The sequence below is a fragment of the Nasonia vitripennis genome, assembly GCF_009193385.2.
Source record: "Nasonia vitripennis strain AsymCx chromosome 4 unlocalized genomic scaffold, Nvit_psr_1.1 chr4_random0006, whole genome shotgun sequence".
Lineage (NCBI taxonomy): Eukaryota > Metazoa > Arthropoda > Insecta > Hymenoptera > Pteromalidae > Nasonia > Nasonia vitripennis.
Window position 1 is genome coordinate 590,074 of NW_022279641.1, and position 15,919 is coordinate 605,992.

General features: G+C 46.2%; 1 protein-coding gene across 10 annotated transcripts in view; it reads right to left on the reverse strand.

Moving 5' to 3' along the window:
* Positions 1 to 24: 24 nt before the first annotated feature.
* Positions 25 to 15,919, reverse strand: part of LOC100113835 — a 217,447-nt gene continuing 201,552 nt past the window's right edge. For 8 of the 10 annotated variants that reach the window (XM_008219737.3, XM_008219736.2, XM_031928394.1 and 5 more), the window contains 5 exons: positions 4,571 to 4,776; positions 3,978 to 4,112; positions 3,232 to 3,428; positions 2,913 to 3,152; positions 25 to 1,844 (listed from right to left, as the gene is read on the reverse strand). In XM_008219737.3, the coding sequence (XP_008217959.1) occupies positions 1,734 to 1,844; positions 2,913 to 3,152; positions 3,232 to 3,428; positions 3,978 to 4,112; positions 4,571 to 4,776 (889 nt within the window). In that variant the 3' untranslated portion in view covers positions 25 to 1,733. The remainder of the gene's footprint in view (positions 1,845 to 2,912; positions 3,153 to 3,231; positions 3,429 to 3,977; positions 4,113 to 4,570; positions 4,777 to 15,919) is intronic. The other 2 variants (XM_003425186.3, XM_016986730.2) reach the window with 2 other exon arrangements.

The following is a 15,919-nucleotide window of genomic DNA, read 5'->3' on the forward strand; positions in this document are numbered from 1 at the left end:
CAGTACAAATGGAACGAGAGGCACTTTATTAACACATATTTTTGTTCCTTTTTTTATTTATGCAACAATTAATTTACTAGTTTAAAGGTATACAGTAATAATAATGTTCTCATAGTTACAATAATAATAATGATAATAGTAATGAGCGTTCTTAGTTAACTGATTAAAAATGACAAACAAGTATAGTGTGAACTCGTTTACTCAACGCATAAAGTTCTGTTGAAACATAAGTACATACGCTATACACGATCAAAAGGGAGTATTCGAAATCACGCGTTTCTCGTAGAATCTCTAAATAATAATGTCTAAACAAGAAAAATCACAACAATAGTAATCATTTCCAACTGTGCACCGTCTCGCAGCTCGAGGTCCCTCTTTTCAAGTCGTTACCCATTCATTCGCGTTTGAAAAATACAATGCCGATCGCTGAGTACGCGCGCACTGTGCCTCGGATAAAGCGCAATAATTACTGTGTTACGATTTTCCTTAAAACGCAGGTTCATCGTCGGCAGTTTTTAAAATACTTAAGCTTTTTTCGAGTCGACGTGTATATACATTGTTGATTCTTGTTTGTTTGTTTTTGTTCGATTTCGTTCTGTATTACATACAAAAGCTGTTTTTTCCTTCTTCTTTGATATAATATCGGATTGTTATACATAATTCGTTCCTTTCAAATGAATCAATGCGTTCGTGAGGTGTTAACTATATATATAACTGGAAAGTTCGTATCGTATAATTTACACGGCGATTATCGGGACGTTTTGATTTGTCGCGATCCCATTTTCGAAAAGAAAGATAGAGTGAGAGAAGGAGAGTGAGCGAGATAGATATAGGTTTGAGAATGTCGCCTGATGCTCAGCTTCGACTCCGCACACCCAAGCGATCCGATATACGCCGCCCGGCATTTCAATGTATAATAAGCCTATAGTCATTTACGATAACGACTCGAATCTCGATCACATGTTTGGAGGGTCGATTCTTAGGTAAGAATATTTTTCTCTGTTCCATCTTTTTACTTTATTTTATTATTACTTTTTAATATCAATATTTACAAACGCATCGTCGACACAATTTTCCCTATTCTCCCGAAGAGTCGTATTCAGTCGGACTAGATTAAAGATCTTTGGTATAATATCAGTTGCGCGCGTCTTCTCGACGCCCATCGGTAGGAGATCAAATAAGTGCAGTCTAGTCCATCTCGATCTGCTTGATATGGATCATCGCCGTACGCGAAATGTGCGACAAAGAATTAGACGTTCCGACAGAAACTCTCTCCTACCCCCGTTTAAATATAATATTTTTACCTTTTACCTTACTATCGGGCGTTAGGCCCGTGCAAAGCTAGTTGCTCGATCGCAGACGCGTATAATTTAGTGAGAATTCGGTTTCCTATCCGCTTATTCTCGCAACGAACAATGCAAGAATAACGAATAACCTAAGCAAAGTAAAACTCGATAGACCGTCGGAGTAAACATCGGTTGCCGATCGACGCCAATAAAAAGGTAACAATTACAATCGAATAACAGCGTAACAAGTCGAATTTCCGCCGGCACATAATACTTGTAGAGAATTTTGCACGGGTCCAAACGCGCCGCAGCTATATAGACTGGCAGAGAGCTGCCGCTCGTTTATCCTCTTGTTTATCCTCTGCGAGAAGCTATGTACAGATTCTGGGTTTACCCATGTCGCACAGGTCGATATGTCTCATTGTTCCGAGCCGCGGCCGTCGCAGCTTACTCCTTGGCGGAGATCGAGCCGTTGGTCAGCGGCGTGAGCTGCACGGCCGACTCGGCTCCGCTGCTCAGCGAGTTGTTCGTGCTGGCGTTCAGCTCCAGAGTCGATTCCTGCGGGGGACAGACGCGCTGTAAGAGATGCTTTTAATTCGATTTTCCAGACCGGCTAATGGCGTCTGAGTGCAGCCGGGCCTGTATTTTAAGAGCGCTACGTGCCGCTGCAGCGAGAACGGATCGATTTATTATACGCTCTCTGGATGTAGCTGAATTATATGACTCGTCGGAAATTGCGAAACGGTTGCACGTTCTTGGAAATCGCGTAGAAGCGGACTGACGAATCCCAGCACTCTGCCCCCGATTTACAAGCATCGGCGGAGAGCGACGCGACGGGTGGGGACGACGAAAATTGACGAGTTGATTTTAAAAGCATTTTCAAGCCCGCCTTGGAATTAACGATCAACGCGTCAATCATCAAATTTTTCGAGCGAATCTAAATAATTATGATCGACGCCATCGGCCGGCTAATCTCATTATCGAGGGCTTTTAAAGCCCCGTCCCGCGTGGAGAGCTCATGAATAGAGAGCCAGCGGTCGCGCGCCTTTTTTTTCGCTGAATTTAACGAGCTCCGATTTTAAAAACCGAACAGCCGAGAACCGCGTGCGCGTTTGTATATACAAGAAAAGTACATCAGCATAAAGCCGCGGCTCGTTGGCTACATCAACAGCTGCTCCGAGCTGAACAACGTCCGGCGACGCCACTCTCTCAGTCCTATACGCGCAATCCGGTGCGGTCTTTTACGATCGCGCGCCTCTCGGACGCGCGCGCTCGCCCGGAAAGTCGTCATCGGAGAGGCAGGGAGCTTGCAGCTATACTGCGCGCCTGCATTAGGACTGGGCGCTCGCGCGCGGCCGAGCCATTACGGAGGTTATCACCGACGACACGAGGAATATTCGCAAGCCGATATAACGCGCGCGCGGCTCCGGTAATTACGGGCCGACATGAAACGCAGCCGCGCCGATGATCCGCCGGCGCGCATACAGCCATACGCGCGCGTGATTTATGATGCGGGAAGGGACGAGGCGCGCAATGCGGATACGTACGCGAGGCGTTTACGGCTTGGCGCGACAACGACGCGTCCTACTTTTTGTGAAAGCTGCTAATGCAATCGAAGACACTCACGATGGCGATGGGACGGCGGGTGAAGCAGGCCTGGCCGGAGCTGCTCCTGTTCTCCACGACCATCAGCTCGTCGCAGTCCTCGTGGTCCGAGCCGTTCACCTCCGAGCGGATCTTGATGGGTGAGAGGGCGTTCTCGTTGTCGGTCGACTTGCCGCTGTCCGGCGACGGCAGCAGCACGTGTCCGTCGAGCTCCTCCTCCTCCGCGCGCTCCGAGGCCTCCGAGCCTCCCTTGCCCTCCTGCTGGCAACGGGCCGAATAGCGTCAGTCGCTTTGGGATCTAATTTCGACGAATTTTAGTCACACGCTATCTATCACGCACCTGATCCTGCGGCGTCGGCGACTGGGAGGACTCCTTGTTGTTCTCCCGGGGACTCCGCGAGTACTTGGCCTCCGCCTTCGTGCCCAGCTCGTAGATGTTGATCATGTGGGCCGCCTGGGCGTGGACCATCAGCTCCCAGGCGGAGGGAAACGAGTCCTTGCAGAGCACGCAGAGCAGCGATGCCGCGGAGTTTCCTGCTGCGCGAGCAAATACAGACGAGATGCGTGTAGAGTGATTCAACTAGTTTTTAGTGCGACATTTATCGCCTCGAAAAGGAAACGACATAAAGTCCAAAATTGAAATAAAATAAAATTAAACAATCGAAAGAGCTCGAAATTGAGAACGGGTGTAATCTTTGTATAGGGGCACCGGAATATCCTCGGTCTGAAATAACGAGCACGAAGATGCGCGATCTGGCTGTCGTGAAAAAAAAGTTAAAACGCCCGATGAAATGGATGTAAAACACGGCGAAGAATGTCGACTTTGCGAACTCGGGCTGTCTCTCTATCCCCCGGAGAGAAAGGAAAACCAAGTATTAATTGAAAAAGTTTCCGCGGCGTTTTTCTATGGCAAGTGTTTAATAAAGAATCCATGTTAACTTTTATCATCAACTCCGCGGCACTTTTTCAAATTACGAAAAGTTGCAGCCCATTAGCTCCGATTGATCGGCGGCACGGCAGAATTCGCTGGGTTATTCTTAATGAAACTTATCAGTAGGGCAGTATATACACATTGTATATACATACTCGGAGTGGCGCCGTTGAACGTGTGGCATTTGCAGGTGAACCGCAGCTTGCAGTAATCCCGCTTGTGCTCGAGCAGCTCCCCGAGTTCCGTGAACATTTCTCGGCAGTTGCCGCAAATTAGTATGTCGGGGTTGCCTGAAAAAGCCAATGCAGACAGTTAGTCGGTGCATACACATAGTGCAGCGCGTATTCTTCTCGGCCGATATCTCGCGCGCGAAATTCTCGTCTGTATACAAGTGGCGCGGGCTATTAATACAAACTGGCTGCAATTAAAAACAAGCCCGAGCAAACATGTTATACATCTCCGGCGCGGGATCAACAATAAAGCGCGCGGTAAACACACGGGATGGCAGCGCCGAGAGGCGCAGCGGCACAAAACACACGCAGTTTGCGGCAAACTCATCGCGCGCTTGCGCTCGCGTCACCAGAGCGACGCAATTAAAATTAATTAAAGCGAGAGCAGCCGCTCACTCTGTCGCCCGTCTCTCCCTTTCGCTCGACCGCCATTATACAATATATAAGCAAGTGAACTCGATATGTATTTAAAGGCTCCGACGGCGCGCTCGCTGTCGCCGAGCAGACCCGACACTCACTGTAAACTTTTAATTGGCTGAGGTCCTGCATGGCGTTACTCGTCACTTTCTGTTGTTTCGGCAGCTGCTGCTGCTGCTGCTGCTGTTGTTGTGGCTGCTGCTGTTGCTGCTGCTGCTGCTGCTGCTGAGATCGCGCGGGCGGCATGAGACGCGGTCTCTTGAGCGGAGGCGCCAGGCGTGGAGGGAAGGCCGTTGACGCGCAGTAGCTGAAAGGAGCGACGATCGTCGAATTAGTCTCACAGATATTATCTAACGATGCTAGTTGTTCGGGCGGCATAATGCGTGCGCGGGAGGAAAGTTTGTCGCAAAGTTATAACGCGCGCTATACACACCGCTCGCTCTCTCATGGTCGGCCGCTATCAGAGCTGGCGAATCGTTCCTCGTATAACGGCCGCATATAAGAGATGGGAGATCTGGCGGGAATGGTATGCGCGTCCTCGGGTTTCCCGCTAGTCCCGGCCCCTGTTAATTGGCGCGATTAGTCGCGAAAATCTATGCATGTGGGTCAGAGCGCGCGCAGGGGCGCACATGGCGGCTGGAATGCGCCGCCGGGATTATTAAGACGCTGCAGCGAGCGACATGCTCCTCGCGCTCGCGGAATTTAATGGCGCCCGAAATCCAGCTCGGGGGAGAGTTTACGTAGTCACTCGACGCGAGGCGGCGGCGGACGATTCTAACGAGTAGAGCGCGATATCGGCAGTGCAGAGACTGCGAGAGTTTGAGCGCGTTTTAGCATTCCGCGGAGTGTGTCTGATGGCTGCTGATGTTGTGTGTGTGTGTGCAGCGGGAAGTAGGCGAGGCGGAGCTTTGTTATTGAGTGCTCGCGGAGCTTGTAATGTTGTGCTGAGCGGAGAGCAGTTGGGATTAAGTAGTTGCGGGCATGAGGTGAAGCGCTTAAGGTATAAGCTCTTGATTTTTTACCGCGCGTATTATCATCGCGCTACTGTAATCTCGACTTTACACGCTATGGCATCGTAAGTTGGACCGCGTTGTCAAAAAAATATTCGCGTTCGATCCTTGTCGCCCGGAAGCTGCGAGTTACAAAGAGAAAAACGAACAACAGCTTTCAATATCACGCTCAATTTCTGCAACTTTTGTTAGGTCAGCGGCAAAAAAAAATTGAAATACGTCCACTACGCTGACTCAGTACCGCTTTGCGAGAAATAATATAGATTATGCACCAAGGGAGTAAAAGAGAAAGCTAGTTCGCAGCACGCATAAGCTGGGGTGTCTCTCTTTTCTCCCGTTGTGCAAATGCTATTTTTCTCCATACCAAGCGCAAGGTGTCTGTTACAATGCCGCTACCCTAAGCGGGTCTTGGGCGTTGTCGTCCAGATCGGACGGGTGGGTGCCTATCACCACTACACAGCGCGTCCTTAGGTTGCGGATAGAGGAACAGCCCCTGAGAAAGAGGTTAGCTGCGAATAAATTGAATAAGCAGCCGCGGACAGCCGATAGGAACAGGCGTGGGTGTGATGAGCCCACACTGTCGAACGCATTCATCTAGAAACACTACGCAAGCACCACAACAACAAAAACACTTCACATTATCTCTTAATTCTCAATCTATCTCTTTCATCACACATTACAAAAATGGGCCAAAATCCTGCTGCCGAGGAGGATGCGGGAGCGATGACAACTGCCCCGAAAGGGGATGTGTAGGATGATTCGTCACTTGGTCTTACGCGGTAACGATGCCAGCGAAGGCGCGCTGCCTTGCAGGAGGGCGTTAGGATGCGAGAATGAAACCGTAGTGTGTCTGACGACGAATTGACACTGTCCTCGTCAAAGTCGGAAAGCTCTCATACTTAGTTCTAGAGAGGTATGGGGGTTATCACCTCTAGAACGGTGGACTCACCTGCGATCGGAACAGGATCCGAAGCGCGCGGGTTTAACATAACATCATGGCTCAAAAAAATCAAATCCGAACCAAAAGGGACTTAAGGGTCGGAACTTGGAATGTTCGCAGTCTATACAGAGCAGGTGCGTTTAAAGAACTCGTAAAGGAAGCTGATAGGTACAATCTAGATTTGGTAGCAATACAGGAATCGCGGTGGCCAGATGGCGGAGTACTAGCATCGGGTAACTTCACGTACCTGTATGGGGCCGGGAGTGGGGGATCTCTAGGCACCGGATTTCTCGTAAGCAAAAGCATCATACATTCGATTAAAAGTTTCAAATCCGTCAATGATAGGCTCTCGTACATCATTATCGTAGGTGAATGGTATAGATATGTATTTATTAATGTACACTGTCCTACGGAGGACAAAGAAGAAGAAGCTAAGGATCTCTATTACGAAACTTTAGAGCAGGTAATCGACCAGTTCGCGTCTTACGACACAAGAATAGTATTAGGCGATTTCAATGCTAAAATAGGTAGGGAGGAAATGTTTAGGCCTACTATAGGTAAGGAAAGCCTGCACGAAGCCAGCAATGATAACGGTATTAGGGTCATAAATTTCGTGGCGGCAAAATATCTTATAATCAAAACTACGTGTTTTAAGTACAAGAACATACACAAGGCAACGTGGACATCGCCGGACGGGGCCACACAGAACCAAATTCATCATTTCCTCATTGAAAAAAGACGTCATACTAATGTTCTTGACGTAAGGGCTTACAGAGGGGCAGATAGCGACTCGGACCACTTCCTAGTAGTAGCCAAATTAAGAGCTAGACTAGTAGCGAATCAAAATAGTAAGCGAGCAAACAAGATAGAAAGCTTCGATATTGAGAAACTACGAGATAGAACAGAGCGAATTAGGTACCAGATAGAAATTAATAACAGGTTTCAGGCACTTGAAGAAGCAAACACATCGCCGGAGGGGAATGACGAACCGAATAGCTTATGGGGGGACATCGAAAAAACGGTAAAAGAGGCCGCGAACAAAGTAGTGGGTAAAAAGAAAAAGCCAAAGAGCAAACCATGGTTTGACGAAGAGTGCGAACTCTGGTTTGAAAGGCGCAAAAAGGCTAAATTAGATAGCTTACAAAATAGAAGCGATAGGACCGTAGAAGAGTATTCTAAAGTAAGGAAACAGACGAGCGCGATCTACAGAAATAAGAAGCGTGAGTATCAAAAGAACTTACTAGGAGAATAGAAACTAACAGTAAGGAAAATAACCCCCGCGAAATGTACAGAGGGATTAACGCCATCAGAAAGGGTTTTAGGAGTAGAGCGCAATTGATGAAGGACGAAAACGGGGACCTCGTAACAAATGACAACGAATTATTGTCGCTGTGGAAAAATTATTTCGATAAATTATTAAACGTGCACGAAAATAGCGAAGAATTAGGGGACGAAATTCACACTGCTGAACTCCACGTGGAGGAACCGAGCTACCAAGAGGTAGAGGCCGCGATTAAAAAACTAAAAAACAACAAAGCCGCGGGATAAAGTAAGTAGGAATAAAGTAAAACCAATGATAAAGTGAGTTCTACTTTTCAATTGAACAAAGTGCGTCTATACCTACACACAGTTAGTCGTAAATAAAGTCCTGTATGTACAACAGGGGAGAAGAGTCGATATAGTTCCCTCATATGATTGCACTGTCCCACGGGAAAAATCTGCAGCTTTTCTCCTCAACTGTTGCATAATGCACAATTTTTAATTCGTCGGAGCAATAACAGTATTCGATAAAAAATCATGCGTAACGCGCAAAAGCATAACCCTCTCCTTAAATACTTGTATGTATCTCTCAAGGTACCCAGCTCTATCCTGAACCATACCCCGCAAAATAAAAAGCAAACGAAATCGGATGCGCATCGACGAGATCGAGTCGTGAAAAAAGTCGAGGGAAGTGAAGACGAGGAATCGCTCTAAAAGTCTCTCAAGCAGCCTGTCAGACGAATTCGCGCGAGCACTCGCTCGATCGCTCCCGTCGATGCCAACTTTTAACAACGCTCGCGAGCGATTAAGGCGGGAATTCGCGGGAGATCGTGCGCCCTAGAGGCGAGCGAGCGGGAGGGAAGAGAGACTCTGTCAACGCCGCGTGACAGCGACGCGAGAAAGAGAGCAGGGCCGGGAGAGATTCAAAGAGATTATACGAGGGGACGAGTGTAAGGGCGAAGCGAAAGTAAGGAGAGAACAGTCACGTGATGCCGTTGAGTGCGGAGAGAAGGGAGCAAAGTGAATTTCAGCTGGTTTTTTCAAGAATTTTCAACTCCCAGCCGCGAAATTTGCGCGAGCGGCTCGCAAACTTTCCGGGATAAGCTTATTCTACTTTACTCTCTCTCTCTCTCTCTCTCTCTCTCTCTCTCTCTCTCTTTTGTTCGCTCGTACCTTAATTTTTTTCATTACGCTACATCAGACTCGGCGAAACGAGTTTGCGCAATTTCGACTTTCGTCAATAGCTGTATTGCGTTTATATATTGCACAGAAATAAGCACACAATACACGCACGCCACGTATACCAAATCCGAAACCTCATCAATCCCGTTCACAAAGAACGAAGTGGAGATCCCTGAAATATATTCCCGGCGCGCGTCATCCCTCATACCTTGGAGAAGCCGAGATTTCACTCTGGTGACTGACTGCGAAGAGAAAAGTGAAGGAGGAGGAGGAAGAAGAAGAAGAAGCACGTAAGAACGACGCCGAAGGATAAAGCGCCGCGAGCGCGCGCAGGTTAATGGAGAACCAACGCGCTCGTGTATATCTATATATCCACGTACGTTCGGGGGACTTTTATTTAGAGGCTTGCCAAAGTCAAGCGAACAGTACCCGCACGGCCGAGCGACAGACAAAGGCAGGGATAAATATACGCGCCCCCGTGTCGTCTCCTTCCCCTTTTACGCCCCGGCCTCTGACGTGCACTTGTCGCTCCGGCGCTGTCGATGTCGCGCTTGTTTTCCCGCCGCGCCCCTTTTTTCAGATCTCGCCATTCGACGGCTTTTGTTTCGCCGCGGCCGGCTTGATCGCGCGGAAAATTATTGGATGACGCGCGTGATTGTCTCCCCATGTGCTGAACTTAATACTTTATTGCGCGTGCATATCTGCCTTGCAGCTCAGCGGTTGCTGGAAAAAAATTTGGAAAATCGACCGCGCAGCTATATATTGCCGTGAGATGGCCGAGTCGCAGCGATTTGCGAGAACAAAACACCCATTAACAATACATAATCGCCGGAGCTGCGTTTACTTTTGCACAAAGCAAACAAGTGGCAGGAGACGGAGAAAAATCCGAAAGAGAACAGAGCCGAGGAAATCGTTTTCCTTTTAAAATCATCATCGGTGCCGAATGAAAAGACGGGACGGATCGAGTCAGTCTGCGAAAAGTCGATTTTTACCCGCGCGGAAGTGTCCGACGGAAGGAAAGAACAAAAGACGAAAGGAGAGAGAGAGAGAGAGAGAGAGAGAGAGAGAGAGAGAGAGAGAGAGAGAGAAAGAGAGAGAGAGAGAGAGAGAGAGAGACGGATTGTAGCGCGCCGGCGTGATTTATAGGGGACATATAATTGTCCCTGTAGTGCCAATGTCGAGGTTAAATCGCTCGATCGGCCCGATCCACTTGTCTTTCTTGGAGCAGCCTTTTTCCGGAACGAGCTTCTCGTTTTTTGTTTCATATTTTTCGAGCTTTGCACTTTTAAAGTTTGAAATAGGTGAAATTGCGCTCCGCCGGGAATTCCGGAAGCGCGTTTTTACGCGCAAGCAGAAAAGTTGCGAGTGGATTCCGCTTCGTTATACCGCGAGTTAAAGTGCGGATTATAATGGATCGCGCTGCTTCGTTTTCCGAGCCGCTTTAATTATTCGTCAAAGATAATGCCTTCCTCGGCAGCTGCTTGACGAAAAAAAGGTTTTTATCTCTCAGTCGATCCATCGACTGAGTGACGGCGGCGAGTCGCGTGGAAAATAAAATAAGAGTTACGCGTCGCAGAGGCGAACGAGGTCGTCAATGGACATGTTTTATGATCCGGAGAGATGCGCCGCATTAATCTTCGCGGAAAAGGAACGCGCGCACGCGTAAAAGTGTAAGCTTTACTATTCATGCGGGATTAAACTCAAATATGAGCAGCAGTCCGGGATCTGGACGCTTTATTCCTTGCGCGAGTTATTCGCTCAATCCTTTGACCGATTGATTTATTCGCGATCGCGCGTTTTCCGTGTCTCTTTCCTCCGCTCTCCAGAGGAAGAGGCAGAGCTCTATATCGATTCTGAGGCTCGACGCTTGTTTATGAAGCTTACGATGACTTACCGGTTTATTAGGGACGATGCTACTCGATAAATCGACTCACTCACGATATTTACGATCGCGCGTGGATTTTTGTTCGAGTCGTTGAAAAATTCATGTTGTTTGTCACAACACAAAGTTGCCTCAAAATTACATTCCTAATACTGAAAATGTATCTTATAAAGAACAGAGATCGAATGATTTTTTCAAGTTGTACGGAACTCTTACAACGTTGCTAGCGACGGCAGTACGATGTTAAAAATATCTGAAGATGAATTAAATTTTTACAAATCCAAGTAAGTCTGATAAAAAATTTAATTACTTTCAAGCTGCTAAAAATGTCAGGAACATCGAAAATTCATGCTTGAAAATTTAATTCCATTGATTTTTTGAACAAAAGTATTTTAAACATTCATCAGTGGCATACTGTGTCGTCGTCGCTCTTAATGAACACTGTACCGCGTCCCCAATGACCGACGAAGAATATAAAGATTTATTCGTCTTCTTATTATAAAAAGAAAATATATTGGCCGAAAATTGAAGATAAAACTATATTTAGGAGGATAGCATATAATTTACTATATTTTGTAAGAAATTTTAGATATTAAAAAAAATTTTAAACTTATAGGTAAAAGTTTAGATATTTCAAAAATTGTTACGATCAAGTGTGCTATTACGGTCAAAACCACGAAATATGTTAAATTCATACTAGTTGAATATCATTAATTAACTACACACCATGACTAGAAAGTTTATAAAACAGTAAACCTTCCCTGGCGTTTCGATTGGTGAGTCAAGCAGAGCATAAATCACCGCTAAATATACAATAATTCCTCCTTTCTGCTTGCGAAGCCGAACCGCGCGAAAGCCGCGTGTTTTTCATCATCATCCATCCGAGAGAGATAACGGCCAACACGAAACACACGCGTATTTAGCGAGGTGAAAAAATGGAAAGGACAGGGCGAAAGTGACAAAGAGGGAAAAAATTCGGGCGAAAAAGGAAGGACCGAGAGTGAGAGAGAGAGAGAGAGAGAGAGAGAGCGCGCGAGAATCGTCCGGATATTAAAACGTATATCACGGGGCCAACCCTAACTCTCGTCGCGCCGCGGCGCCGGCCTCTGAAAACGGACGTGGCGAAAATGAGAGAAGGATATATAAAGAGAAAAGGAGGGATTGATTTCGAAAAAAAAAATTTGAACGCCTGCGGACAGTCGACGTTTTTGCTTTGTACGTATATGGGCTTGCATCGTAGTAGTCCAGTGTGCGTATGTTATATTAGGAGGGGAGACACAGGCGCCGACGAATTAATTCATTGTTAGCGCGTGCGAGAGAGAGAGAGAGAGAGAGAGAGAGAGAGAGAGAGAGAGAGAGAGAGAGAGAGAGAGAGCGAGAGCTGATTCCGGGATGAATTTATGGGCCCGGGAAATGGCTTTTTCGTGAGGTTTTATGAGGCGCGTAAAGATCTCGTAATTTGACTTGGTGATTGGTGATCGTTTATATTTATTGACGTTATATTGGACAACGTGTACACGGGATTTCATTAAAAAAAGCAAGCGAGCTTTTTATACAAAATGACCGCCGGAGGCGAGGGCAAGATAACGAGCTCTCCGCCCAAAGAAACAAGCGGCAAAACAAGATTGAGAATTACAGAGCTCGAGCGAGAGAGACATTGGGTATGCGCCGCGGCGGCGGACACGCTGCTTTAATAACCAGTTATCAGTGCAGCAATCAGCCGGCAGGATATTCGTCCGGCTCTCGCAAAGTAATTGCGTCTAAATGTCCGGCTTCTGCTCGTGTGCGCAGAGGCGGCAGAGCTGTGATTACCGATCAAAACAATGGGCGCGACGACGACCGAGAGCTGATGTATGTACCCGATCGATTGATCGACTTCCACGCGGAAATTTCGACTGGACGGGCTGGACGATTGCGTCCTTGTCCTTGTTTTTCATTCGCTCTCGCGCGGATTTCCGCTGCACCACAGTGCGCTTGAGAGGTGTTGTTTTTAGAAGCGTTATACATGTATAAGTTCGCGTGAAGAGTAACAATTTATCTCTGAATAGATGTAGAAGCGAATACTTGAAATGTGATATGAAATTGCATAAAATTAGAGTTATAAATAAGTATGCGTTGCAGCGGAGCATACTGAAAATAATAGTGGATACATAATGCAGATTGAGATCGGGTCCATGAAGCAAATAGTATAGACGCACTGACCAGAATAGATATAGATTATTCATGTAAATAGATTTATATATATTTAATTTGTCACAGGAGAAATTCAATGATCACACAGTTAAACTTTCTCAGCTTCAAATTTCATGCAAAACAAATTTGATTCAGTCTCGCGCGGAGAGACGCTCAGTAATATTAACATCTATCTGTTTTCATCTCACTAGCTAGGCGAATGACCAATCTCCTCTTATGATTGCGCAGTATGCTAATAGCATATATAATATATAATTTGTGTCATCTCAAGTTAGAGATTGCGTTAGCTGACGGATAAGCTCGCGAATAATCATGGTATCTCCTGAGTGCTTAGTTCTATATTTTATGATTTTTAAATAATTAACATCAAGTTTTTAACAAGGAATTAACCTCGGGATCAAACCAGCTTTATCAATTTCTTTAATATGTTTCCATCGGTCGCAAGTTTGACGTTTGTTTTAGGAAAAATATAATAATTTTACATTACATCTTTCTTGGAGTATATATTATAGGATACAATTTCTCATGGACATAATAATTAACATGCTCCCGCTAGATTGCGTTGAAAAATGGAACTTTCATTATGAAAATTCTTTTTCGAAAATAACTACCTCAATCCGTAAAAAATTCAGCGCGCTCAAACACGCTCGCGCAAAAGGTTTTGCGAATTAATTACTTAATTTCAGCAGCAAATTTTTACTGTAAGCTACTCTTTGAAAACGAATTCCGCCCATCGGTAAATGAAAGCCACCTCGAATAACGAGCCAGACGCCAAAAAATACGATCTCACTGCAAAAACCAAAGTATCGCGCGCTGCCGGATAAAAAATTGCAGAAGGGATAAAGCTCGGGCGGTTTTTTTCCTTCGAGTGCTGCACTGCGCGGGAAAATCGATTATTCGGCGATTATCCGGCCGGGGGCCGGCGGTTTAAATTAGAGATTGAAGAGCAGCGCGGCTTACTTTTTCCTCGTGCGCGCGAATATAATAAATCGACGGCAACACGCGGAGCGAGTCTCGAAAAACAGCGAATCAATTTCCAGCGCGTAATTCTTATGAGAGCGTCCGACTCGAGCACCGGGCGTTTTAATTAAAGCGACGCGTCGCGCGCTGCGCTGTAATTGAATCTAATAAAGGGAATCTCTCTTCGCGATCCGCAAAAATTCGTCCCATCGTCGAGCCGATTAATGTGTGTGGGCTTTTCATTCTTGCGAATTTCGCCGCTGTCTCGCGCCGTTCGCACACTCGAAGCTTCGCCCGCCGCCACGCATAAAAAGGACAACAGCAACACTTGGCCGCAGAAACGAAAAAGGGATATGCAAAGTGATCGTTGTTGTTGTTGTTGGTGGTGGTGCTCTTTTTTTCGGCTGGCCGGCGGTATGCGGGATATTAAAGTTCGAGCGTTTTTGTGAAAGCTTTCTCTAATTGATTTATATCCTTCTGCGTCGGCTTGTCCTTTTTTATCATTCGGGGTTTCGAGAGCAGATCGGTAATTTATTGCTATTCTATAAGAGACGTGCGACGGCCTGATTATGAAGAGGCGTATATATCGGTATATGGTAGGTTGCAAACTTTTGCGACGTTCTGAAAATTGTGATGTGTATATTGTTACGTAAGCCGATGCGAGTCTAGAGGAACGTACAATTTTGATCGTTCATAACGATGATGTTAAGTTCGTCGGGCATCATATGACTGATGACGCATTCCGAAACGCGACTGTTATCGCGAGTATATAATTTTCATGCGTTACTCAGCGAGTGATTGTATTATCTGACTTATTAGTGCGGAATACATAAATGTTTCTGGTTCACAAAAAGAATCGTTTTAGAAAAATGATGAGAGACGCTGATAAGTGTCATAATATATGGCCATCTATGTTCAAGGGTAAAATTTATTATAAGAATATCTAGTTACTGTAGGCATACTAAAAACCTTTTTGCAAATTATCTAAAACTAGTCTCTCCGAATTCCGATAAAGTGATAAACTCGCGCGAACGACGGCCCTATAACGCCATCAGTGCATCTGCATCGTCCATGTTATAATAAACAACGCAGGTAATCCACAGAAAGTATAGCGTGCAGCAGACAAGCTCTCTCCGTCACACTCGCACGGATAAATATTTGGGCCTATATAAAGCTTGGCTTTGGCCGTCGAGAGATAGTTAAAATCGTTATAATCCTCGCCGTGCATTCAGGAGAGAGAACATTTGAAGTTACGCGACGCGTCATACCCGTACGCGCATACGCATGGTTACGCAAGAGATTTTCCATCGTTAAGCCAATTACCTGAATTATTTGAGATCATTTGTAATTCCAGCGACGTTTATCCCGGGTATACAGGTTGGCCCGTATAGCTATGCATAGGTCGGTTACGCGGCGCAAGATCAAATGGGACAAAAATAATTAGCGTAGCGACGATTATGACCGCCGATTTATGCAAAGAGAGGCATCAGGAAGGGGAAGGGGAGAGGGAGGGGTGCACTTTCTGATGAAACGATCGAAATCCCGGTAATGCCGCGCTAATGAGAGCTAACTATAAGCTAGAGCGACGAGATCGATCGCTTGTATACACCGCGATGCCGGCCGACTAATGAGTTATGCATATAGCTTGAGCTCGACTCGCGCGCACGTGCTATTGATGCCGGATTTTCGATGATTAAATTTCCTTCGTTCGGCCGATACTTATACGTAACACGTGTTTTCCGGTGTTTTTAATCGAGCGTCACGTGTCTGACTACACACGGACAGTTACTACTTGAGCCCTACGCACCTGTGCCAACGTTTTACATTAATTCGAGAACTGTGTAACGTTTGTGCGACAAATAAAAAATCTACTCCGTCGCAGAGCAGAATTGCTGTTCAAAAGGTCAAAGTCGCAACGAATTTAGCAGCTGCTGATGCAGCTCAGCCTCGTATTGCAACGTGCCCGTACATGGACGCGTGTGCGTGTATGTTCGTTCGTACGCGCCTGATTTTAACCCACCAA